Source organism: Rattus norvegicus, chromosome 5 (genome assembly GCF_021556685.1).
Source record: "Rattus norvegicus strain SHRSP/BbbUtx chromosome 5, alternate assembly SHRSP_T2T, whole genome shotgun sequence".
NCBI classification, from domain to species: Eukaryota; Metazoa; Chordata; class Mammalia; order Rodentia; family Muridae; genus Rattus; species Rattus norvegicus.
In genome coordinates, this window is record NC_141538.1 from 129,321,725 (window position 1) to 129,348,157 (window position 26,433).

The 26,433-nt window shown below is 39.5% G+C and overlaps 1 protein-coding gene across 13 annotated transcripts in view; it reads right to left on the minus strand.

Moving 5' to 3' along the window:
- Zfyve9 (zinc finger FYVE-type containing 9) overlaps nt 1-26,433 on the minus strand; it is a 159,024-nt gene that overhangs the window by 61,404 nt on the left and 71,187 nt on the right. For 9 of the 13 annotated variants that reach the window (XM_087549166.1, XM_087549173.1, XM_087549174.1 and 6 more), the window contains 5 exon segments: nt 12,063-12,162; nt 9,629-9,805; nt 7,899-8,068; nt 5,777-5,897; nt 2,015-2,137 (listed from right to left, as the gene is read on the minus strand). In XM_087549166.1, coding sequence (XP_087405292.1) covers nt 2,015-2,137; nt 5,777-5,897; nt 7,899-8,068; nt 9,629-9,805; nt 12,063-12,162 — 691 coding nt within the window. 13 annotated transcript variants of the gene reach the window in all.

Here is a 26,433-nt window from a genome sequence, read left to right on the forward strand (position 1 = left end):
GTTCAGATCCCAGCACTCACATAAGAAGCCGGCCTTACGCAATGGCACCTGCCAGTCACCTTAGTACAGGATGGCCCCAGGACACTGGTGAGCCAAGCCTGTGTAGATGACTAGTAAGCTCCAGGTCTTGGTCTGTCTCTGTTTCTCCCCCCCCCCCCACCTCAAAAAATAAAGGTGGACAGCAATACAATACACAAACAGACCTTCCGCTGGCCTCCGCCTTCATAGGCACATGTGTGGCTATGTTCACCTACATGCACATCTCACCCATACACAAAACTCACTTTACCATTATTTATGTAAGACTAGGAACAAAAAGAATAAAACTCGGTATTTTAGCTTTGAGTTCAGGTTCTGGCCAAAAGAAAATACATTCTTATGTACTAGCTAGCTTAATTACAATCCTTTCTGAGAGAAAGAAAATACTAGATAATCAGAAGGCAACTTGATTTGGTTGTACACTATACAAAGTATAGCTTGTCAAGACTACTTTTACTTTTTCACTTTAGGTTAGAAAGGGTTAAAAAAATCCACAAGAAAAAGATATTTTTTTTTGTACATACAGCAATATCAGTCCATCCTCGACACATTATTGTTTGCAATCTAACAACAGGATTTCCAAAGAAATCAAATAAGAGAATGAATAAGACCACTATGTGTTTCAAAACTAATAAAAGATCCTTTTCTTTTTGAATGGAAATCACTACTTTGGGTACCTAATTAGGAAGTACCTAGTCCTATTCATGCACACATATACACATGTCCATGTGCCACAGAGATGGTGGGTTTCTTCAATTGCTTTCCCCCTTATTTCCTGAGACAGGTTCTCTCAGTGAACATAAAGCTTGACAATTTGGGTGGAGTGGACGGTCAGAAATCCTCAAATTCCCATATCTGCTTCTTCAATGTTGGGATTGCAGACACATGCTGGTTCACCTGGTCTCTTCTTCCTCCTCCTCTTTGTTTTGTCTGTTTGTTGGTTGGTTGAGTTTTGTTTTTGTTTTTGTTTTTTTTACTGTGGGTGCCGGGATCAAACCCAGGTTTTCCTGCTTGCATGGCAAACACTTTACCAACTAAGACAGTTGCCAGCCCTTCAATTAGCCCACTATTTTAAGGTGCTTCAGAACTATAGGCTAGTTAATTTCTCTCTTTTTTGTTCCACAATCATTTAATGAGTAACTTCTATGGCAAAATGCTGTACTAGGTAAAAGCAGTGGATGACTTCTGTCCTCACATGGAGAGGTTAGCTAATTTCTAATTGTAACTTATAAACTGGATGTAGTACACTGAAATATCACATAAGCAAACAATACATGATATGAGCTGGGGTGGAACGTGGATAACAGTAACAATAGGCCAAATATATAAAGGTGCAGTTAATTAATGACTGAGGCTGAGACCTCCACTTCATCAATGGAGGATGTCTAGAGAAGCAGTGCAGAGCTGTTTCTGGTTTCTAAGGTCAAGTGGAAACTGGGGGACATTCCCTGCAAGCTGCCTCTTACTTTCTAATACATACCAGAAAGAATCAAGATTTAATTCACTGTCTTCTTTCTTACACTGATGCCCATGCTTCCAGCACCAAGAATTTGTTTCTTCTGATAAGTTAGTTTCGCAGTTTGAGTATATATTATGTAGTTTACATTTTTTACCACATAATATTCTGCACATAAGATGATTAAAGCTTCTGGATCTTAAGATCTACTAAGAACTACTGTTTGCTGCCCTGGATAACTTACTCACAATTATTCTAGTCATTAGTTGTGACTTAACATCCCCATATCACTGCAAAACTTATTTGACTTCCCTCCAGGGAGAATTCACCAGTCTCATCTCTGTGACCAAAGGTAAGAGGTTCAGTTAGCATCACCACTGTCTATTTTATAAGAACCAACTCTCTCAGAACTGCTTCCAGTAGGATGTGATTATATATTAAAATATTTTTGTGTGAAGATTATAAAGGCTCTAAAAAGTATGTGTTGAAATTATTTTTAATTAAAAAATTCTAACTTACAATTTACAATTTTAACCATTGACAATAAATTTGCATTTAAAACAAACACAAGTGGGTCAGGGCCACCATCCTCCAGTTGCTGCATGACTGAAATCTGTGATGGTTTCTCTTCCACAGCATAATCTGAAAGAGAGAAAAACATTGTAATGGATTGACTAAAGGGACAAACTGAGTAAGAAATCTGGTGTAGAATGTGATGACTAGTTACAGGAAAGGGTTGCACAGGTCAGGGTTTGTCCCACACTCCCTGCATGGTAATAGTGCTTCTTTTGCCACGGTTAGAATGAAAATAAGGCTGTCCTATATAAACCTCCCCACAAAACGGTTTGTTTCACATCTGCTCTACATCTTTATTTAACAAAAAGATTCAACTATTTTAACAGAAATGTCACAGAACAAATGCTTTAAGACCAACCTTTAAAATAATCAAAAATATATTACAAGGTGATTATATATTAAGACTTCCTATGGAAAGGATGTCAAGAAATTGGAACAGAGGGAGCCTGATTTTTAATTCTATGCTTTTATACTGTTTAATATTTTTGACCCTTAAGAAGCATTAGACTTTTTTTTAACTCACTAAAAAATATAATTTACTGTTTTCTTGAAATAATTTCTCTAAATCTGAGAACTTACATACAGATCACTGAAATCATTAGTAAGCCACACCTGAGACAGTGAACACAGACAAGACTCCTCCCCTAGTCCTGCAAGCACATACTGTACTACTTGACCACTTCATTCTTAATGGTGTTCATTTCAGTATAAAGTCAAAATCATGACCAATAATCAGAGACTCTAACTTAAAAATAAAGAAAAGAAATTAAAAATTGAAATTTCAGTGCTGTTCTCATAAAGTATATCATAAAGGGATAGCCAAGAGGAAAAAAATGATACCATTTTTCACTGATTAAAAGAAATAAAAATTGGGCTGGAGAGATGGCTCAGCGGTTAAGAGCACTGACTGCTCTTCCAGAGGTCCTGAGTTCAAATCCCAGCAACCACATGGTGGCCCACAACCATCTGTAATGGGATCTGATGCCCTCTTCTGGTGTGTCTAAAGACAGCTACAGTGTATTCATATAAATAAAATAAATCTTAAAAAAAAAAGAAATAAAAATTGATTTTTTGACCTTTCTATCAATCAAAATATGTTTGAAAGAAAAATATGAAGTGACTTAATTTTTTAAAATAAGTTAACCTAGTAAAATAAAAAATGCAAAATTCAAGTGAAGAGATTATAATATCAAAACAGAGCCTAGCAATATGACTTTCTTTTAATAATAAACTATATAATTCTTTATTAAACTATGACTTATTAAAATAGCTGGGTGTGGTGGCACACGTCCATGGGAGGGTAAACCATGCCAGGAAGCTTGCTAAGGTAGAGTGGGTCTGAGATCTGGAGACGCAGTGGGCACACTCCTGAGATGGCAGGATAGGAACACACGTCACACTCCTCACATAGGGAAACATGACCTGTGGTCATGTCGGCCCAGAACAGAGTTTTCTATGCCGATTAGGTATAACACATAACTTTCATGGGATGAGCCCAAGGAAGAAGCAGCGTTTAGAAACATGAATCAAGACCTAATGACTTCATGGTCAAAGTGAAAGCATCAGACTTAGTTTATCCACAACAAATGAGAAAAGTGTTTATACACACAAAGAATAACAGAATAGAGAAAAAAAGCAAAGTGTTACTTTGCAGGCATTCTAGGAAAAGACAGAGATAACTGAAAGGCTAAACAGCTTCAAAAAGACTGGCATACACGACTCTTCCAGAGAAAAGAGAAAAGTAATAATTAATGCCAACTGAATTGTTGCTAATAGGGTATATAATCTGATCTAATGCCCACAATGACATTTAAATAGGTATAGGTACCTTGTTTTTAAAAATAGACCAGAGTTTACTTAGAAATAGTTCAACAAGGATGTGTTTTGCCATCTATAAAGTTCATTGCTCCACAGCAAAGAGAAAAACATACAAGTATAAAATATAATCTATAAATGACACGTAAGGTGTTAGGAGTGAAATGAACCTGAAAGAGGGTTATAAGGAATTGTGCATGTTTAGATAAGTTATCCTGGAGGGATGGCTCGGAGTCCAGGTGCACTTGCTGCTCTTGCAGAAGACCTGGGTTCAGTTCTCAGCACCTACATGCAACTCACGACTGTCATAACTCCACTTCAGGAGACCCTCTTTTGGGTCTCGGTGGCTACCAGGCATGCAGGTGGTACACATAGATTCATGCAGGCAAAATACTCAACCACATAAAGTAAGCAATTTATACTGGGAATCCATTAGATATTTCTATAATTTGTGGTAGTGTCTATGTTCTAAAGGTAACTGGCAACAGTATAAAAGATAAAAGACAGGAAGTATGAGGCTACAGAGATCAGGGAAAGACTAAGACGAAGGAAAATGAAACTAATATTACTAATGAGTCTCTGGAAATGGGCTGACTGGATGCTGATGTGCATGTATCAGAGGCCACTGCTCAGCACTCTTTGCTTGTGTCATGTCTTTGCTCCTTTACCACGACTCCCTACAATGTGTTTTTATTAAGAAGGTTGCTGTGTAATGTAGGATGATGTCATACAGCTTGAAGGCAGGTACAAGATAGAATGAGGCCTGTCATTGGACGAGAAGGAAGGATGGGCGGGAGAAAAGTTTGAGGGAAGAGGAGGAGACTGGAATGGAAGGAGACTGGAGGAGAAGCCACCAAGAAAACATGGAGTTGGATGTTAAGATTCCACTCTACACCTTTACAGGTTGTTATGAATGTTCCTAAGGGATGGATGTGTACAGGGCTTTGTATGTTTCGGTGAGCAATTATATCGTATCAATTGGACCAGAGGTGGTTGTGTTGTGTGTTCATTCATGTGGCGATTTAAGTTTAAGAGAGTGTGTGGCGGCTGCGATACTGAGCCGCCATGGAGCTGGGATGTGTATGTGTGGCACAATGGCAGCCTGTCTTGGGAACTGGATAGGTAGAGAGATTGTTGCCAGGCTCAGAGAGGCCATCGTCACTGTGATATGGGATGGATCAAAGCAGGTGAGAGGCTTTGCTGACTGAGATGAAAATATCTACCAGATATCTTGGGGCACTGTGGTGCCAGACCTAGAGCAGGCTAAAAGAAAGAGTTTTTTTGTTTTGTTTTGTTTTTTTTTTTTATGTATAATTTTACAGCAACAGTATAAGCACAAATTTGGGCTATTTTAATAAATTTTTAGCTCAATAAGGAATTATAATGGTTGATTTTACTAATAAAGGAACTGGGTTCTTTTTCAATAAAGCTTGTGTCTGTTAAATTCAGTTGTTTATACCATCTTCTACACGTTTGTATATCTATTTAATGAAAACATTACAAGCCTGTGCTACCACACCCAGCTAAAAGATACTTTTAACAACAAAAGTGCTGCTTAAGTCCTCTTGATGTATCTTCCTGAAGGTGTTATCATACTTCAAAATGAAAGGTAAATTAGCATCCTGAGTGCACCAGGCTGAACTCTAGAATCACAAGGAACTCTTGAGAGCTTGGTAATTTTGAAATACCTTTCTAGAGACTAAAAATGACATTATACCAAAAACCATAAATAGCTACACTAGAATAGCCATGGCCATGCTTTCCTGGCACTGGGGAAGCTGTATTTGTTGTCAGACAGAAGAATGACTATCACTCATCAACCTTTCCTTAAACAGAAGGCAATGTGTGGCCGGAATTAACTATTCTGTCCAAACACTGACATCCACATACCTCCTTTCACACCCGTGGAGATGAGGATGGGAGGAAGGCCATCTTCAGGAATAAGGTTCATTGCACTTCCAACAGGACTTCCAACCTGAGTAATGCTCCCAGAGAACAGAGAAACGTCAGCCTAGGACAAGCAAATCATCAAGGTGAACACTGGAGTGTGTATGCAAGACGCTAGTAAAATGTAAGTAACTACTTGGGTAAACACTGGGAATTTATTTTTATTTTTTTAATTAAAGACAAGGTCTCAATATGTAGCCTTGGCTGTCCTGAAACTCACTATGTAAACCAGGCTGGCCTCAAATTCATAAAGATCATCTGTCTCTGCCTCCCAAGTGCTCAGATTAAAGGTATGGCCCAGCAAATCAGGTGCTCCTTGAATTCCTGAGATAGGATCTCTAGCCCAGGCTGTCCTCAAACTCACTACACAGCTAAGGATGACTTTAACTCCTGATTCTCCTACCTTGATTACAGGCATTCAATGCCATGCTCAGTTTATATGGTGGTGGGAATTGAACCCAGGGCTTTATGTATGCAAGGCAAATACTTCACCAACTGAGCTACAGCCCCAGCCTCAGTAAAGTTAATCTTAACAACATGTAATTACAATCACTTCAAAGTCAACAAATAATATGGAGATAAATATTTGAACAAGTATTTCTAAATGTATATTTAAACAGTAACAATTTCTGGAAACTTTAGAAGTACAAACTTTATCCAATAATGTGACCTACGATCTTTGGATGATCATAATGCAGGTTCACAAACTGCTTTATTCTGGGAAGGCACTGATAATGGTATGAGGACAGGTATTGTGAGAAACCTGTGTCTTAGTATGCAGCCTGGACGTCCTGAAACACTTTGTGTTGACCAGGCTGGTCTCAGACTCTGCCTCCCAAGTGGTAGAATTAAAGATATGTATCACTATGCCCAACTTAGTACTCCTTCCAATTTGCCATGGATCGAAAACTGTTCTAAAAGGTTTCATAAAAATGTATTCAAACTTCTATCCTTTAATTAAGAAGTAAAAAGCCAGGACTGGTGGCACAGGAGTGTAATCTCAGTGTAATACTCAGAAAGCTGAGGCAAGAAGGTGGAATGTTCAAGGTCTGGCCCAGATAAGAATGAGATCAACACTAGCTTGTAACTTACTATGCTCCCATTCCAGAGGAAGAATTTCAAAAGGGATGGAGATATAGATATATACATATATGTATATATCTCCATAGTAGAACTTTTTAAATCTACCATTTACAAGGTTCTGGATCCAACCTTCTAAACCTCAACAAGGACAAATAAATAAATAAAAAGGAGCTGGTATTTTCGGTGTTTGTGAATATTAGATCTTGATTTAAAAAAAAAAAAAGTCTTGAGTGCTCTCTATTGCAGGCCAGAAGAGGGCACCAGATCTCATTACAGGTGGTTGTCAACCACCATGTGGTTGGTGGGAATTGAACTCAGGACCTCTGGAAGAGGAGTCAGTGTCCTTAATCACTGAGCCGTCTCTGCAGTCCTGAATATATAGGTTTAAGGAAAGAAAATCCCATTAGTTTCAAAACTGTAACTGACTTTTACAGATATGAAAGTGAAAACCTACTATTAGCTAGTATCATAAGGTAAACTGAGCCTTCCATCCAGGAGAAAAAGACTTACTTATCAACTTAATTTAAACGTTGGCATCATTTTTAAATCTTAAATGGAAACAACAACTGGAGGTACTGGAAGAAAAACAAACCCAATGTCCCTTAGCTATGTTCAGGCCACTCTACCCTTGCCTCCACAGTACTTCCTAGGTCACCATAGAACCTGGGAACATAATTTGAAAACCAGTATCTAGGGACCTTGATATCTTTTAAGCCTGGCCTCTGCCTATAGCTCCAGCCTGATCCTCCCTGACAATCTTTCCCTTGAAAAGAACTTTCAAATATAGAACAAACAAGAGCAGCGAATTCTGCCATATTTCCTTTACTTAGACACAGACACAAATGAAGTTACTCTTATTAAATTAGGCCCAAGTACAGAAGGTTTCACACAGAAGTTATTCAACTTAACCAAGGACAGAGGACAGACAGTACCATGCTAAGTAAGGCAGTAGTCACTAGTAGCTGCCCTCCAATTTTCTTACCTCTGCCGGTAGAGGACTGGTGGCTACAGGCTTGACTGGGTCATGTGACACAGCCAGAGTTCCTGCAGAGGAAGTTCCATTCATTGTTAATTTGGCTGCATCAGCAACTTCTCCATTGGGTAAAATCCCATCAGCAAACCAAACTCTCCTCTGCTCTCTGGGCTGAGGCACTTGAGGGACCAGGAAAATAAAACAGGCATCAATGTGACATTGATAGTGTTTCTAATGGCAAAGAAGAGGTCACCAATTCCAGAGGTTCCAAGAGGTCCCTATTTATTAGCATCTTACAACTATATATGGTGGCTGAATGACAGCAGGTGTAACTAACAAAACTCTTCTTAAATATTCTTTACTTCTATTGGCAAATGCTTAAAATGTTTTGCTTTAAAAAATAGAGTAATTCTTAGACACCTCTATGATTATGTTACATAGTCTGTTCTGCATTGCTGACAGGAACCATGGAAAGTGTTTTAGATGCCAAGAAAATGGATTTATACCATGTGTGGGGATCTAGCAAAATAAACCCCCAGTTCCTAGAAATATGAGGTCCACAGAAATTAAATATTTGAAAAGAGGTTTTGGTACTTCTAAAAGGCAAAGATGCCCTGAAGAATATTGAAGAAACACTGCAAAGAAGACTTGGCACAGACATCCAAGAACTGAGTCACAAACTGACCAGATACTTTGGCTAAAAGTAACTGAAGGGGAAAGAGAACTGATCAGGTGCCAGTGTGCACTTTAGTGAAGGGACAGGGGAAAGCTGGAAATAGCATTTGATGAAACAATGCCCTTAAATCCAGTTTGGAAACCAGTCTGAGCAGTCAAAACAAAGAGACTAGGGAAGAACAACAAAAATAACAAATGAAGCAAAGAGAATAGGGTTTTAAGAAAGCCTGAACTCACAAATACAAGGATTATATTCTAAGGGATGATCTGAAAGAGGGGAGATGGGGAAGAATGAGAGTTTCAGTAGAGATCTGATCTTCCAAAGGGAAGGAGCACCTTAACAAGGAAAGGAGTATTACTAGGTGAACAGACACAAAATTAACGAAGATAGATTGATATATAAGGGAAACATCTTGACAAGGTAATTTTAAGGAAATATATAATTGCTATTTTTATAATTCATATTCATCTAAATTTATAGTATGCCTTTCATCTGACAATGTCATAACCATAAAGAAGTGACAATCCCCAAAAGTTGAGATTACAACCTATCATAATGACATAATCAGAATTAAAGTCCTGGATTTAAAGGTCTTATATGAGGTAATATTTTATATTTTTATAATGGACAAATTAATCGTGAAAAGAGAACATGGCAATGTCTACTTCTGAAAGCACTACCAAGTCATCAGGAAGAAGGCTTGTTTTTATCAATCACTTGGCAAACTCCTACCAAGAACAGGTAAGTTAAGTATGAATCTAGGACTTTACAGGATGGCTTCAAAGTCTTTAACTCTTCTCAGTTATAAGCATGAAATTAGTTCCTTCTTAAGTTGAGGGAAATGGACATATATTCAGAGGTCCCTCCAAAATATCAGGCAGTACAGTACTGTTTTACTTGCCCACATGTAATCTCGACATAGCTCTCAGCTTGGTCTTCTACTTCAATAGCCACCCACAGAGGCTTATCTGTCGAGTTTTAAAGAGTGGTGCTGTAAAGCCATATCAGCACCTTTCAGAGGAACATGGTGAAGAAAAGAAGAGAACAGCACATGATCCCCTACCTTCTGTTCCAGGGTGCTTTAAAACTCCCACAGGTACCATCACAGTGGGAGGTGGAGAGCTCAGGGCTCCTGAGGCCTGAGCTTGCTGCAAGGGAGGGATAGTAGAACAGTATTCAGCAGGATTGTTAGGGTTAGGGCTCTGGCTTGAGGCACTCATCATGTTCTCCCAGGCTTGAGCTAAAGCAAATACAGACACAATCAAGTGAATGGATTGCAAAATATGGACATCAAGACCTCGACAATACTGGATAATAATGTAGCTCCTCATTAACATTCACAGTATCTCTCTTGCCCAGCTCGTAAAAGGTATCCAGGATTAGATGGTTTTAATCCAATTAGGGAGACCACTTGGCTGAGCAGATTATCTGATGAAAAATAACAGCTCCAGGACTGTTGATACAGACTGTTGTTAGGTTGGTTGGTTTGTTAAGGGAGACCTTGTACTTCTTAAGAGGGAGGAAAATAACATCAGATCTGCAACTAAGTTGCATAAGGATCTACAACTGAGATAACCTTTATATTGTCTATAAAAAATCAAAATCAGGGACTAAACACTAAATCCAGTGTATGACTGCTTTAGTCTCACTTTCAGATGTTCAGGTTCCTTTTAGCTGAGATAAAATCTCATTTGAAAAATTCAGAAGCTTAAAGCTCAGAAGTATGTGTTTCGGTATTTCTATGGTTTATGCTTTAATGCAGAAGACACCTGTATAAAAGTACCCAGCAGTAAACCACTGCATGGTCTTGATATGTCGCAAAAACATAGGATCTATTTGAATATGAAAATGTGCCACTATCGTATAAGTGTGATCAACCAGTATGATCATAAACACATTAAGAGTCTATATACCTATAATCTTATTAACTAAACACTGACATATCAACATTGTCTTTAAAAGTACACAGGATGGATGGAGTTACAGAAACCAAAGACATCAAAGTTTTATTTCTGAGGTACAGGTAGTATATGGCCAGGAACAGGAAACACCCAGTTTTTGAGCACCTTAAAAACAAATCAGAACACCCCCATTCAACATCAAAGAATGATCCAAAAGATTTTGAATACTTATTTTGAATACGTATTTCCTCTAAGGCTAGTAACAAAAGCTATGTTCATTTGAAAGCTCTGGCAGGAAGAGGGAAGGAAGAGAATAGGAGAAAGGGAAAAGAGGGAACACTGAAAAGCATCAAATTAAACATTCAGAAAGAGACCAGGCTAAGCCATGCAGGAAGAAAGACAATAGCAAAACCAGAAGTAATTACCTTAGGATCCCCTGTTAAGGGCCTCCTTGGCTTAACAAAATGTAAGTGATTCCATACAAATCCTCTGCCATTTCCTTCATCTTTAGCTATGCCAAGTTTAAAAACATTGCTATCAAGTTGGAAGACCTCATCAAATAAAAAAAAGGTATTAGGTATTGTGGTTAAGCTGTACACTCCTGTCTGTGGATCTGTATCCACAGAGGAAAGCAGTGGACTAAAAACATCGACTGAGCAACTCAGTGAAGTAACCACCATTCAAACAGCGATCCTTAAGAGTAAAGAGAATGACTCACGTTTCATCAAAATTTTAAGAATTCAGAAATGGGAGGAAATCAGGTAGATCATAGGATATTAGAACAGATCAGACTAACTGACATGCAATAGGTTAATAAGCCAGCAACAGGAAAACGTCACTATGAGCAATGCAGACAGACAGAGCAGGAGGGATCTAAGAGCAGACCAATTCCAGTCTCCGGGATGCCAGGGACACCGTTAGCAATAATGTCCAGTTTCAACACTATGTCCACCCGGAACTGTTCTAGTAACTGCACAAAGATACATTCAAAGGGAAAATACTATCACATGCTAGGTTTTACTAAATATTAAAAATTTTTGGTTTTGTTATTTTTTTTTGTTTTTGTTTTTTTAACTATAATGTCCATGGATTAACTTCTAGTTCTACAAACGATGAATAATAAGATTAAGTTTTATCTTCCTTTCCTTGGCTGTATTCCAATTTCTACACAATACTTGATGCTAAAATATTTATTTCTAACCAAATGTATATTGTGAAGAAAGTAAATTCTGGGAAGGAGAGCCTTGGCCCAATTTTAATATCTCATGGCTATGTAGTCAACACACACCAACCCACACCTTTCTATCATCTGACAGGGACATACAGAGTTACACAACACTACTTCCTCAAAGGACTTCATTCTTCCCACAGAACTTACCTAACTTTACCATTAACCCATTAAATCTGACATAGGAATCTGAAAAGCTGACATACTTTTTAAACATGGAGATTAAGCTCAGGATTTTCAGTTACAGTTATGACACTTGGGAAGGTGAACAAATAGTTATTTAAAAAAGGGGTGGGGGCAGGGGAAAGGGACCTCATAGGAATGCTCTTCACTGCCTAGTGTCTGCATCAAGCCGTCTCCATACTTACCGTTCATTAGCACTGAGTGACAGATGACACACACTCGAGCTTCCTTTCTATCCATGTACAGCAGTTTGCATTTCAGGCTGCAGCAGGAAGCACAGAAAACCTGGGAAGAAAAAGAACAGACTGAACTATCAGGATCATGGTACAAAACAAGTGACCTAATATTGACCAGTACTGATCAAGAGTGAACCACATTAACCACTACACTACAGAATCAAAAACAAACAAACACAACAAAAAATGGCAGTTCAGGAAGCTAGAATTCAAAACCAAGGGTGAGTCTGTTAACAAGGAAGTCAATAAAGCTTGATGAAAATAAAATTTTGGTCATGGTCACACAGAAAATATATAGCAAGGGAAAAATAAAGCAAGGTTTTAGTTACCCTTAGGCAAATTCATATAACACCAGTACCTAAAAGATTGCTGCACCCATTTATCTATGTATGAGGGGGAAATGACCAAAGATAGCAAGTTTTAGGTTTTAGGTTTTAGGTTCTGTTTTTCTATTACCTAAAAATCACACTGGTTTGCTTTGAAGAATAAAATCAAAACATACAACTCAATAATAAAAACCAGCACAGCTCTAGCTACAGAAAGCCAGAGCAGGCCACACGGTCAGCCAGGCCAAGTTCTAACACCTCATCTCACCTTCTAAGCTTAGCCCGCCAGTCTGAGCCTTCCTTCCTCTCCTTTTCTACACCAAACAATTCCTCGGGTTCCTCTTAAGATTTACCTTCATGGATTCTTTAGTCACTTACCACATAGCTTTGTAGAGGAAGAAAGCTGTTCCCATTAAAATAAGCTGTACCCTAGTTTTCACGACCTGGAATTATCTTACGCTTCATAAAATTGAACCAAGAGATGAAAAGTCATATCAAAGTTAACATTAGCTACAGCGACTTTCTTCCCATTTGGAAAAATTGACATATTTAGCTACTATTACTAATTTAGTTTATAAAGAACTTTGCATTTTCAACTCAATTAAGAGAAAATATACAGAGTACAGAAGATATGCTATACTCACTTTATCCAAGAAGAAACTTATAGAGGGCCGCAATAACATTCGCCACCACTAGATGGCGCTGGCTTCCACTGCGCCCCACGTGGTAGGCCAGGATAGCCTCTGCCATTACAAGATGGCGCCAGCCTTCGCCGCGCCAGCCGGCCCCCTTTCAGGAAGTTAACTGTGCGCATGTGCAAGAGTGCCTTCGTGCCAGGTCTTTGCCCACTCCGGGGCGTGCCTTATGAGATCATGGGTAAACAACCAATCAGGTGTGGATGCGCCACACTAGGGGTTTATAAGCGTGCCATGTTGGCGCGGCGGGCGCTTCTCTTTAAGATTAAAATACAGTTTGGTCATAGCAAGGATTTCTAAATGTCCGCGTGCTTCTTGCCGGCGGAAAGTCGCGCGTGGGACATTTGGTGCCAAGAACCCGGGACAAAAAGCCACATCATCGCTGGCGCTACGAGAAGCCTCCATTTCACGGAAGAAATCCAGAAGCTGTGAGTGGTGATAAGACTCTGAGAGATCATGTTTAGCCTTGATCTGTTTCAGCTCAGTCCTCTGCTGGACACGGCAGGAGCCGCTATGGTTGCTCTGGCAGCCCTTGGGTTGTTTCTATTGACTTTTGAGTTTCTAGTTACCGCCAAACGGCGTCAGAGGTTGCGTGGGAACTGCCCAGCTGTAACAGCAAAGCGGAGAGTGTTGGGGGAAGGGCGAGGCGACAGAGTGTCAGAAACAGAGGGTAGTGAAAAGTTGCAACGAGAAAAGGATCCTGACCGATCTCAAGCACCAGGCCCCCCTGCGGTCTTACCACCGCCAGAGGCGAAAGATTGGGGAAAGAACACCCCGGGTGAGGAGAAGGGAGGAGATAAAAGGAACACAGCATTTTGGGAGAAAAATTTTGTCTTTGTGCCTGTTAGAAGTGTGCTTAAGCTCCGGCGCCGGCTCTGGGGATGCCGCGGCGTCCCTGCGCTGACCCAACAGCTTTACAGAGTCCTACTGATCAGATTTGATAGAGGCAGACCGCCTGAAAATTTATTCAGGAGTATCAAACAAAAGGACATCTCAGTGCCCGTGCACAGCCTGATGGAGTTAATGTAATTGGGTTGTGAGTAAAAATATTCAGGGCTGTGTTTCACTTCCATACCATTGGCGAATGTCGGTCGTACTGCTCAGATAATATATCTCAGTATCTTACAGGAATTGGGTTTCAACACGTTGGTGGACTAGTCCAGGAATTGAGACAATCCATCGCCCATATCGACTCCACTCGAGTGGATAGTCACCGTGAACACCATCTGGTTTTTTCCCTATTTGTCTATTGTTTGTCTCTGGTGCACCAGGATGTCCCATGTCTGTCAGTGTTATGTCTGTGGTTTTTATTTCTCGTTGTTTAAATGTTTTATGTTTCATGTTCAAAAGAAAAAACGGTAAAAACTTTATCTGCCGGTCGTGCACACCTTGACTTGGTTTTAACTCGTTTCAAAAGGGAACAAATGAATAAAAAACAGTTTCAATCAGGTCTTTGGATCCCTGTGCCTGGAGCCAGGTGTCTAGATTAGCTGGAGAAGCTGCCCAGAGGCTAAGCGTCTACACGAGCTGATCTTAAAAGCGCCAACAGCTTCTCAGCTTCTTCATACAAGAGTTGATAGCTGTTTCTCTTAGAAAAATCCCTGACTTATTACTTGACTCAACAGGTGACAAGGTGCTTCTCTTAAAATCATAGCAAAAATGTAAAAATGGTGTTTGGGCTAAATATTAAAGATAGGTGTAGCCACTTCAATTTTGTTTCTCATTGGTTTTTTTTTTTTTTTTTTCGGAGCTGGGGACCAAACCCAGGGCCTTGTGCTTCCTAGGTAAGCGCTCTACCACTGAGCTAAATCCCCAGCCCCTTCTCATTGGTTTTAAATGTATAAATATGCTCTACTTGCCTTGGTTATGGACTATTGGCTTTCAAGTTATTAGATATAGTTAAAAAGGTATAATATTGGTAACAGAAGGTTGACATAAAGCTGGTAATCTGGATGAAGTCATTCTAGATAACATGTGACATGGGCCAACCTAGGGAAACAGGTCTAAATTGAAATAATATTTTTATGGAATTATTATCCTAGAAACCAGGCTTCTAAAAGAATTTAGGACATTGTCTCTTTGTTGAGGTATTGGAGACCGCACCATCATGCGTTCATATATAAGAATTGGCAGTCAAACTTTGTATCTGTATTTTAATGCTAATTCCACTGCCCCAAGAACATTGCCTAGCGAGTTCTGCTCTCCAAAGTTGTGGTTTGCCCTAAAGCTATTGGTATTTTTATGCTAATTTACACTGCCCTAAGGACAGCTGCCTAGTCGCGTACTCAGAACTCAGGTGACCTTGTGGCTGTGTTCTGGTGTTACAAGGAGAACTTAAAGATTGTGATTTAGGATTGCCAGTGTTACATTGACTAACTCAAACTTATTTTTAATTAAGAAAAAATCAAACAGGTAGAGATTGTTACAAGATTTACGAAGGATTGATGAGGTTTTTGAGAAACTTGTGAGAACATTACAGCCAGTTTACTTACTCCAACTGCCATTTCAAGATAGATTTAGAGGATTGATTTTGAGTTTTCATTTCATGAGCTTGCTTACAGTTTTAGAGAACCCATAGAGTGATATCATTAAAAATGGCTAACAGCCTTATATTAGGTAATTTTGTTGCTTCTTCAGTGTAAGAAGTTAGAACTTAAATCTTTCAATGTATATGGAAATTTTTACTACAAACCTTTGCTCTCAAAATGAGCTTTAATATTTGGGGAGTAGCTGTTACACTACTCCAGATAAGAATATTTGAAGCTAATTTTAAGCTTCTAAGGATATGTTAATTGGCCAAGTACCTCACCCTACTAGAGGACTTAGGTCTTTGTTATGCACATTGGAGATAAAGCTTCAGCTGTGTTAGTACAGAGTTGTGGACTAGAGTCATGGAAGTATTTTGAAAAGAAACCTGGTAAAACTATCTTATTCCAAACAACAGTTAATTGGTTATTACAAAATACTGATATTTGGCCTATTACATATACAAATTTTTCAGACGAAATTGATAATTTTACTCTTTACATGCTTTTGTACTTCCTGTATATTTGTGCATACAACCCATAGGAAATGCGCTTACTGTATTTATAGGTGGTTCATCTAATGAAAAGGCTACAGGTATGATTGGATCACTTGTTTATTCTCTTGAGTTTCTATTGCTTCAACACAGATTATTAAATTCCGTAGTTTAGCCACTGTTTTAAAATCAAACTTTCTATTCACATACTGATAGCCAATGTGTGGCTTGTGGTTTACAATTGATTTCAATTACTTAATGCTTTATTAGAGACAGGTTTTCTACTTAAAATCAGTGAGTGATTTCAGTGTAAATTGTCTGACAACTCACTGTCCTTTCAGTGCTCTGGCTCAGACAACTAAACAAAACCATAGACCCAGCTCTTTAAAAATGGTAATGGAGTTGATAACACACCCTCACGAAAAGAGGAAGACTCCATTTGCTTACTTTCAACTCCCAGCCTCACCCTGCCAGCTCAGGGATTTCTAGTAAGACTGAATCTAGACAATATTTACAAGATTTGACATTTCTAATTAATGCTTATGTTTAGGTAAATAAAGTTTGTGAGGTGCTAGAAAAATGGCTTAGTGGTTAAGAGCACTAAATACTGTTCCTTTATAGGACATTTAAGAACTCAAACTGGACTGCCTGGGCTCTTTAGCAAGGGAGGACAAGATACCAGACAGATTATAGGCCTTACATAAGAACAATTAGTGAAAAAATCTCATTCTTTATATATCCAATACAATAATGCTAGAGACAATAATTTGGTATACAAGTCAATTTATAAATACAAGTGCTCAGTGTCCTCAATTTGATCCTCAAGGACTTACCTTAATAAGTAATATCTTTACTATATCTTAATAAATAAAAAGGGGGAGTTATCCCTGTATGCTAAATAATGCTCCTTTTATTTCAATTTTAAAATTTTGGATGCCAAAGTTTATGGCACCCTACAACTAGGCATACTTCTGCCTAGGTGAAATAGAGAGATCCACTTATTGACATGTTCCTGTCCAGATATTTTATATGGGGAAGAGGGAATGTTTGTGTTTTTTCTACAGGATGCTACAAGAGTGTGCCAGCTGCCTGAGTGGTTGCTGAGACTTCCTGATCCTGGTTATTCAGCTCTCGTGGCTCGGGTCCCTGGAGTCATCCCTCTGCCCTGAGAGGAAGATGAAAGATTCCCCTTCATCCTTTGTCATCACAGAGATTTTGCCATTGCTACAGTCAGTGTTACCGCTGCGTGTGTCCCGTCCCACTATGGCCTGCTCTCTGACCCTCTGTACACTGCTGCTTGCTGGGGAAGACTGGACTCCAGCCGTTGCTGCCCCCTTCATTTTCCCTGGTGACTCTTGCTGCCTTAACTGGTCATTTTACAGACTGTAGCTTTACAGGAATGCTACCTGCGTAAAGCTACAGTGGACTGGAGAACTCCGTCCTGGTTATACAGATCTCAGAAATGGTTCCATTGTCTGCTGGTTGTTCCAGAGAAAAATGACTGATCCTGAACTGTCCTAGAAAAGACCTTGACACTTTCGCTGCTATTGTAGCAGCCATTACTGCTGCAGACATTGTGTCTGCAGTGTCTGGAGTTATCCTCCCCCAATCTATTGTTGGACAAGTACAGTGGGTGAACTTTCTGGAGTAGTTACTAACAATTGGGAATTCTAAATTTTATTATAAGAGCAGCTTGACTACGGCCCTTGGTGGTAACAGCTGAGGAGGACCAAATGAGGTGCCCACTACTTATCGGGAGTGGCTCTGTCTGGTGCAGCCCTATGCTGTAGATCAGTGTTCATACCATGGTTGGTTTGCAAACTCAGATCTCAACAGAAACGTGACAAGGCCGTTATCACTCAAGCACTTGTGGCCATTGTACTAGGGGCCTCCCCTAGAATTTGGTTATCTTGCTCAGGAATTAGTCAGTATCTGAGTTCTCTGCTCCTGCACCCCATGGATCTGTGGATCCATTGCACTGGGAGGAGAGAGGATCTTTCTGTATCTGAGTTCTCTGCTCTTACACCCCATGGATCTGTGGATCCATTGCACTGGGATGAGAGAGACTCAGTGATCCTTTGATCAGCCCTTGCACATCGCTGAGGTTTCCTCATTGCACGTGATAGGGTGATCATGATTTGTTGTAATATAATTGATTTGTTATAAAAATAAATAAATAGGGGGAGATGTAGAGGTCCGCAATAACATTCGCCACCACTAGATGGCGCTGGCTTCCACTGCGCCCCACGTGGTAGGCCAGGATAGCCTCCGCCATTACAAGATGGCCCCAGCCTTTGCCGCGCCAGCCGGCCCCCTTTCAGGAAGTTAACTGTGCGCATGTGCAAGAGTGCCTTCATGCCAGGTCTTTGCCCACTCCGGGGCGTGCCTTATGAGATCATGGGTAAACAACCAATCAGGTGTGGATGCGCCGCACTAGGGGTTTATAAACGCGCCATGTTGGCGCGGCGGGCGCTTCTCTTTAAGATTAAAATACAGTTTGGTCATAGCAAGGATTTCTAAATGTCCGTGTGCTTCTTGCCGGCGGAAAGTCGCACGCGGGACAGAAACTAAGAGTTTTGTTGGTGGTTTTTTGTTTTTGTTTTTGTTTTTGTTTTTTTGAGACAGTTTCATTCTGTAGCCAAGGCTGGCCTTGAAATTACAGCAATCTTCCTCCTGCCTCAACACTCTAATTGCTAGGACTACAAGTTTAAACCATCACGTCCACCTAAGAAACTAAGAAGCCAAACAAAGTCACTAGGCCAAGCAATGAGATACTTTGGCTGGACTCTGCATGGAACTCTTGAGTAGGTTATGTGCAAAGCTAAGAGTTAAAGTCTACATTGCAATGGAAAAACCTAGGATATCTAATTCCAAATGCTGGTGTGCAAAGACGTAGACTCTGAGTGGAGCCAACATAAGAGAGACTATGTGCTGTTTATGTACCATGTGCAATGCAGATACCCATGGAGGACAGAAGAGGGCACTAGATTCCTTGGAACTGCAGATAACAGACAACTGTGAGCTAGCCAGTGCCTCAATAAATCTTAGCCATACGTAAATGTGCAAGTTAAGTATAATCCCCTCCACTTTATAGATGAACAAACTGCCTTGCCTAACAATACAGCAGCAGGTAAGCAGCTATAAAGATATTCAAAACCTATATCACGTTATTTCTAAATAAAGTTCAAGGCTGAATAGGTAACCAACTAGTATATTTCTAATGTTTAAGAGATATTGATCCCAGGCTGGAGAGATGGCTCCATGGTTAAGAGCACTGACTGCTCTTCCAGAGGTTCTGAGTTCAGTTCCCAGCAACCACATGGTGGCTCACAATCATCTATAATGGGATCTGATGCCCTTTTCTGGTGTGTCTGAGGATAACAACAGTGTACTCACATACATAAAATAAATAAAAATCTTTAAAAAGATATTGATCACATGAGGCTGGTGAAATGGCTTAGTGGATAATGTGCTACAAAACATGATTGGTAATCTGAGTTTAATCCCCAGAATCCATATGAAAGTTGAAAGAGAAGGAGAGGATTCTACAAAGTCGTCCTTTAATGTCCCCCTCAAGGCCTAAGACTTGTGCACACATACATCATCTGCACACAGTGAATAAAGAGACACTGACCTCTTTTGAACTTCACAATGACCTTAGTAACATACTTCAACTAACTTTTAAACAACTTACTACTCTTTGCTTTTTAAGGAACAATCAGTGACCTTACCTTGTATGAACATTTGAGGACAAAAGCAAGTCTTAAGTAACTGATCACTGAAGGTATAAACCAAAACAATCTGCTTTAATGTTCTGCCAATGCAGATCTTATGAAGATTATTCTGTATCCATTGCTGAAATTCTCAAATGTAAAACAGAAATGGCTGTAACTTAACAAAAAAATTCAACATGCAATTTTGTTTAAAATAAAATATCAACACCTAAAATAAAATTTAAAACCTAGAGTTTTTTACTTTTCCTTTTTGAAGTATATTAACAAATTTTTCTTTGAAAATCTTGACATGTCCACTATGGAAATCAACGTGGTGTTTCCTCAGAAAGGTGAGAACAGATCTACTTCAAGATTCAGCTATAGCAACCACTGGCTCTTGGGCATGTGCCCAAAGGACTATATCCTACTACAGAGGCACTTGCCCATCCGTGTCCACTGTTCTGTTTATAAGAGCCAGACACTGGGGACAGCCTAGATGTCCATCAACAGACAAAATGGAGAAGAAAATGTTGTACATTCTTGCAATGGGATATTATCCCAGGGTTAAAACATAATCCTTACCACGGCCTGCAAAGCATGACCTGACCTGTTCTGTGACTGTCTCTACATCTTCTTCTTATGGGAATCTTTCCTCAGTCACTATACTCCACACAGGGGCCCATTTCTTAAATAGGTTCTTTCCTGCCTCAGGTCTTCATTCAGGCTGTCTTCTTTGGAATATCAAAAGTCGGTTCACACAGGCCTTTGCAGAATGCCCTACACATAACTACCTTTCACATTAACTTTCTTATTTCCTTCATAGTCTTTACCACAACTTATATATGCTTGGCTCTGGCTGATGGCATAATATTTACATACGTATGGGGTTAGGGATAACAGTTACTGCTAATATAAATGAAGTACTCGATACAGAAACAGATGAGTGAACAATCAGCACGATCAATCGGCCAACTGTAACTTGTTTATTCATTAGTCAACAAATGTCGTTGAGCACTTTGAAGCTGCAGATACTGTGCTGTGTACTGGAAATGCAAATAAAACCCAGAATAAATGCCAGGGTTCAGTACAACAAAGAACAAAGACAAGGTTGTGTAATAATTGCTCTGTGATAGTTCAGGGTTTCTTTTAATCAGCACAGTCTTTTAGAGAGTATGTAATGGTAGGTATTTCCCTAGCTTCATTACAAACCACATTGAACCTAACTGTTGCTCTTATTTGACCATGCCAAAGGGTTGAAATCATAATAACAATTATAGGTTATAGGCAAGATGACAGGGTTTTTAGGTAGAGTATATGAGACTGAATTGCATGTAATATTCTATTTAAAGAAGGCAATTATTGCTCTCATATCTTTTGAATCCCATCAGTACATAAATAAGAGTCTGCGAAGGTTTGAATGAGTATGGCCTCCATAGGCTCCTATAATTTGGATGCATAGTCCCTAGTTGATGAACTGTTTAGAAGAACAGACATATGTCCCTGTTGGAGGAGATGTGTCCCTGGGAGTGGGCTTTGAGGTTTCAAAAGCTCTATCTGCTGCCTGTGTAGAGCTCTCAGCTACTGTCCCAGTGCCAGGTCTGATTGCTCTCCACCATGATAATGGGCCCTCAAAAGCTGTAACGAAGACCACAATTAAATACCTTCCTTTCTGAGCTGCCTTGGTTGTGGAGTGTTCTCACAGCAATAAAAGGTCAGTTACTAAGATAGAAACTAAGACCGGTTTGTCAAAGACAATGACAAACTTGACTTTGTCTCAATCTATTCTTTTTTTATCTCAAATTATTATTAAATAAGAAATCTAAGAAATACAACTATTTTAAACTATTTCTTGGGCTGAGAATGTAACTCAGTTGGTAATCTACTTGCCTGGTAGTACAGGCCTGGAATTCAGCACTCCAAAAATTCAGAATGTCAAAAGTAGAGACAACAGATCAGGGTTGCCTTCAACTACACAGCTAGTTTGAGGTCAGTCAGGGCTATATGAGGTCCTGTCTCAAACAAACAAGTAGTGTGAGATGTACACATCTGTAATAGAGGACAGCCTGGGCTACACAGGACCCTGTCTCAAACAAACAAAAATGTTCTGGTGTGGCAGCACATACCACTAATTCCACTATTTGGAAATCAAAGGCTGGAGAATTAACCATGAATATGAGGACAGTTGTGGTCCATGTGGTGCCTTTTAGGCTAGCCAGGGTCATATAACAAGACCCTATCTCAAAGACTGGAGGAAAAAAATAGTAAACTATCTCCCAAGTTCTAGCATTTACTGTATCTAAATTTGAGACCATTATCTAAAACTAAAGATGTTTTTAAAAAAGTACTGCTGCCATACAAAATTTCATTTACTTTTTAGTTTAGCAAATACCAATGAGCATCTCTTATGTGCTAGGTCTGAGAGAATACATCAGTGACTAAATCAGAAAGATCTGTAACTCCAAAGAACTGACTTCGAGGACAAAAATAAGCAAGTGAATATGTACAGAGAATCGTAAGAAAAACTACAGATGAAGAAACATTAAAGTATTTGGGTTGGTGTTAAAGAGTTGTGGTTTTGGACTATGAATTTTAAATCCTGACTAAGCTCCAACACATCTTCTTTATTAACCAACCTAGGAACTATTACAATCAACTATTTTTTCAAAAAGTAAATTTATTACTGTAGTATAAAAATCCATGCTTCTGGATTCCACAAGCTCTTCTTGGAAAGTAGTTTCTGCACCCTGCTGATTATTGAAAGTGATTTCTTTGTAAAAAGTTCTGAGATGCTTGAAGAAGATAGCTGGCAAGCTCACAAGTAAATATGGGAGAAGAGGAAAAAATTCACATGAAACGTTGAGCATTGTTGTGAAGAGTTGGGCTCCATTGGTTGATTTAAAACAGCTGCAGACATTACAATTTCCAGTGCATTTCACTTGGCAGAGCCCTCAGATGTGATGGCTTTGCAGGGCAGAAGAAAGCTGTAGTGGTTCAGATCACCAGCAGACCACAGAACAGTGGTTATGGCATTTTCTGAGTATGAATTAGAATGAACTAAAGGCTACTCTTTGGTCCAATGACTGAGCTATCTTATACAACCACTTTCTGTCACATCTTGCAATCTGATCAAGAAATGGTTTCTTGTTGCACAGAATAAGAGATAGTGACAGCTCAAAACAGTTTTTGGTTTTCTTAATTTTGATCAGTTCATGAGGGATCTGCTTACCAAGCTCTTTCAACCTTTCCAGTTTATTTGAAATGCTAAACCAGCTGAGTGGTCCGATAACCACTGAACAGCTACATTAAGTTATCTGGCAACTTCTTGTGCAGCTGTGAGATACTCAGCTTAAATGATTGCTCTCAATGACTGTTACCACCTTCCAAAGGACAGAGTCTTAACTATCTTCAAGGCTCTCATCTTGCCAAACCTGAACCACCACTGCACTGGACATAAGCAATTCTTTGGCAAAATGTGTTGTTGATGTAGCATGTCATCTTTGTTGTTTTTGATTCTTTTTGAACATTTAAAATTACTCAATGTCTTTTAAATATAATTTCCCTAGTATTAATATACAATAGCAATAAAAAATCATCAGTAAAAAAGTGAGAAATGTGAATTAAAATGATGTAGAACATAACCATATTCATTAAAGAATGTAGACCCATGGCTCCAGCTGCATATGTACAGAGGATGGTCTTGTTGGGCACCAATGGGAGGAGAAGCCCTTGGTCCTGTCAAGGCTGGACCCTCCCCACCCAGTGTAGGAGAATGTCAGGGCCGGGAGGTGGAACACCCTCATAGAAGAAGGGGGAGAGGGGATGGGATAGGGGGTTATGGACGGGAAACTTAAAAAGGAGATAACATTTGAAATATAAATTTAAAAAATCCAATTAAAAATGTTAAAAGAGGGGTTGGGGATTTAGCTCAGTGGTAGAGTTCTTTCCTAGCAAGCTGAAGGCCCTGGGTTTGGTCCTCAGCTCAAAAAAAAAAAAAAAAAAAAAAGTGTTAAAAGAAAAAAAAAAAAAAGACTGTATTCCCAGGGGCTAGAATGATGACCCAATGGTTAAGATAGCTGCTCTTTCAGAGACCTGAGTCAATTTATAATTGCAGAAGGCAAGTTCTACAGCTTAGAGACACAGGCTTGCCAAAAGCCCAGCATTATTCCTAAAATAGCAAAAACCAACAACAAAGAAACAAAACAGTAACAAAAACAAAATCTAACTATAATTGCCCCAAAATGAGGCAACTAAGTTATTCTTTAACTGATAACTTTAATCAATAAACTGTAGTATACTCATGTAATACAATCTTACTCAGCAGTAAAAAGAAACTTCCTATTAGGCCACGAAAAGACACAATAAAGCCTGAATGCATTTGAATCAGGGTCTTGCAGGAGTGCAGCAAGTGCTATACTGCTGAACTATGTCCAGTCTGCTACTGCATACTTCTACGTTAAAGAAACCAGTTTGAACTAACATACTGTGCAATTTCAACTACAAGGTATATTCTGCAGAAGTACACTTACAGAAGCAATAATAAGATCAGGGGCAGGGGCAGGGAGGTCGAGATAGACGAATGAGCAGGACAGGGTCTTTTAGGATACCTAATCGTGCTGGATGACACTGTGATAAAATATTTATTAAAGCCTGCTACAAAGTAAACAGTAATGTAAACTGGAGCCCTACATAATTCGTTCATAAGATTTTAGCAAAAAAATAATGTCTTGATTTTGAAATGTAATACATAATGAAAGTTGTTAATGGGTTAAACTAGAGGAAGGTAGAATTCACAAAATGTACTTTGTGTTCAATTTTTCTGCTCTGAAAAAAGTTTATTAATATCTTTAAAATGATCAAGACGGCCTGGGTATATGTAGAGGTGGGCCAGATATATCTTTTTTTGTTTGGTTTTGATTTTTTGTTTGTTTATTAGGTTGGTTTGATTTGATTTTTTTGGTGGTTTCTCTGTGTAGCCCTGGTTATTCCAGAACTCATTCTGTAGACTAAGATGGCCTCAAGCTCAGAGATCTTCCTGTTTCTGCCTCCTGAGTGCTGGGATTACAGAAGTGTGCCTCTACTGCCTGGGCCTGTTTTTTCTTTTGTTTTTTAAACATCAAGTGTAAGTGTGTTTCCACTGGTAAAGTACGTGCCACACAAATACAAGGACTTGAGCACCAAGCCTCAGCAACCACATAAAGGGCCAGGCACCTGCTTCTGCCTCCTGAGTGCTGGATTAAAGACATGTGCAGCCACCGCCTGGCTACCACAAGCTTTTTCCATTGTTTGGCTATTCTTTTCAAAAACTTACCATTCACGGGACTAGATAAAACAATTTCATGAAGTTAAACACTCATTGTTTTCTGGGACCCACTGCTAAATCCATTTCTACAGTTGGGACAGACAGAATGATTCTTAGGACCATAATGACCTTAATTGTGACATCTGGACCACGCCTTTCAGACACAGCTTTTGAATCACTTTTCATTTCAGTCCCCATCCAAGGCCTGGCTTCTTTCTCATCCATGCTAGCTAGCTTTCTTCTTCATCTTCTTCACCTTCACCTCCTCTTCCTCCTCCTCCTCCTCCCCCTCTCCCTCCTCCTCCTCTTCTTCCTCCTCCTCTTCTTCCTTCTCCTTCCTCTTCCTCCTCCTCTTCCCCTTCTTCCTCCTGCTCCTTCTTTCTTCACTGTAGGGGCCTCAGGTCAATTTGCACTACCAGCAACTATGCATTCTCAGTGGAATCTGGAAGATGCCCGATGTTTTTATGAATTAACAATGAGGAAGGAGAAAGAAAGGAAACTTCGGGTTTAGAAAATTTTTTGAGCTGCTAAATTTGTAACCTTGTAAAATCTGTCTCTAGAGTTCTTGAATATGGAAACAAGGCTACACTCCTGGACTTCTTTAAAGGATGTGTCAGAGAAAGCAATCAAGGTTGGCATGATAGGTTGTATGGAGTCTGAAGATAGGGTATGTAAGTATTATACTGCAAGTGTCAAGATAGCACAGGTACCATTTTCAAGACATGATACATTGTGGAAAAGAACTAAATTAAATAGTTGTGGGAGAAAGACTCTACATGTAGAAAGTTCTTGGGTAGGGAAACCGCGAGGGAAGAGGGTAGAAGGACATGGCCAAAGGAACTAAGATTTGGGAATCAGTGATGAAAAGCTAGGCAGGAAGAAAGGTAGTGAGTGGACGGGGCCGCTGCCAGCCAGCCGATTCCCAGGTGTCATTTAGAATATATGAGTGTGTCAGCTTCCTCTGGTACAAACGGTGGGCTCCACTCCAAGGAACATCTTTTCTCCCATGTTGGAGAGACCTCTTTGAGACATATGACTACAAACATATAAACAGTCTTTGACACAAATAGCATGGTTGATGACCAGTAATCCCTATACCCTCATACAAATGGTTTGGTCACTGACTAGTAATACCCTTTTGATGTAGACAGCAGTTGCTTCCCTTACCCAAGAAGAGCAAAAATTTGTAATATGAAAATTTTGTTTTATAACTACAAAAACACCAGACAAAAGTCAAATGGCAAAATGAATTTGTTATAACTAAAGAT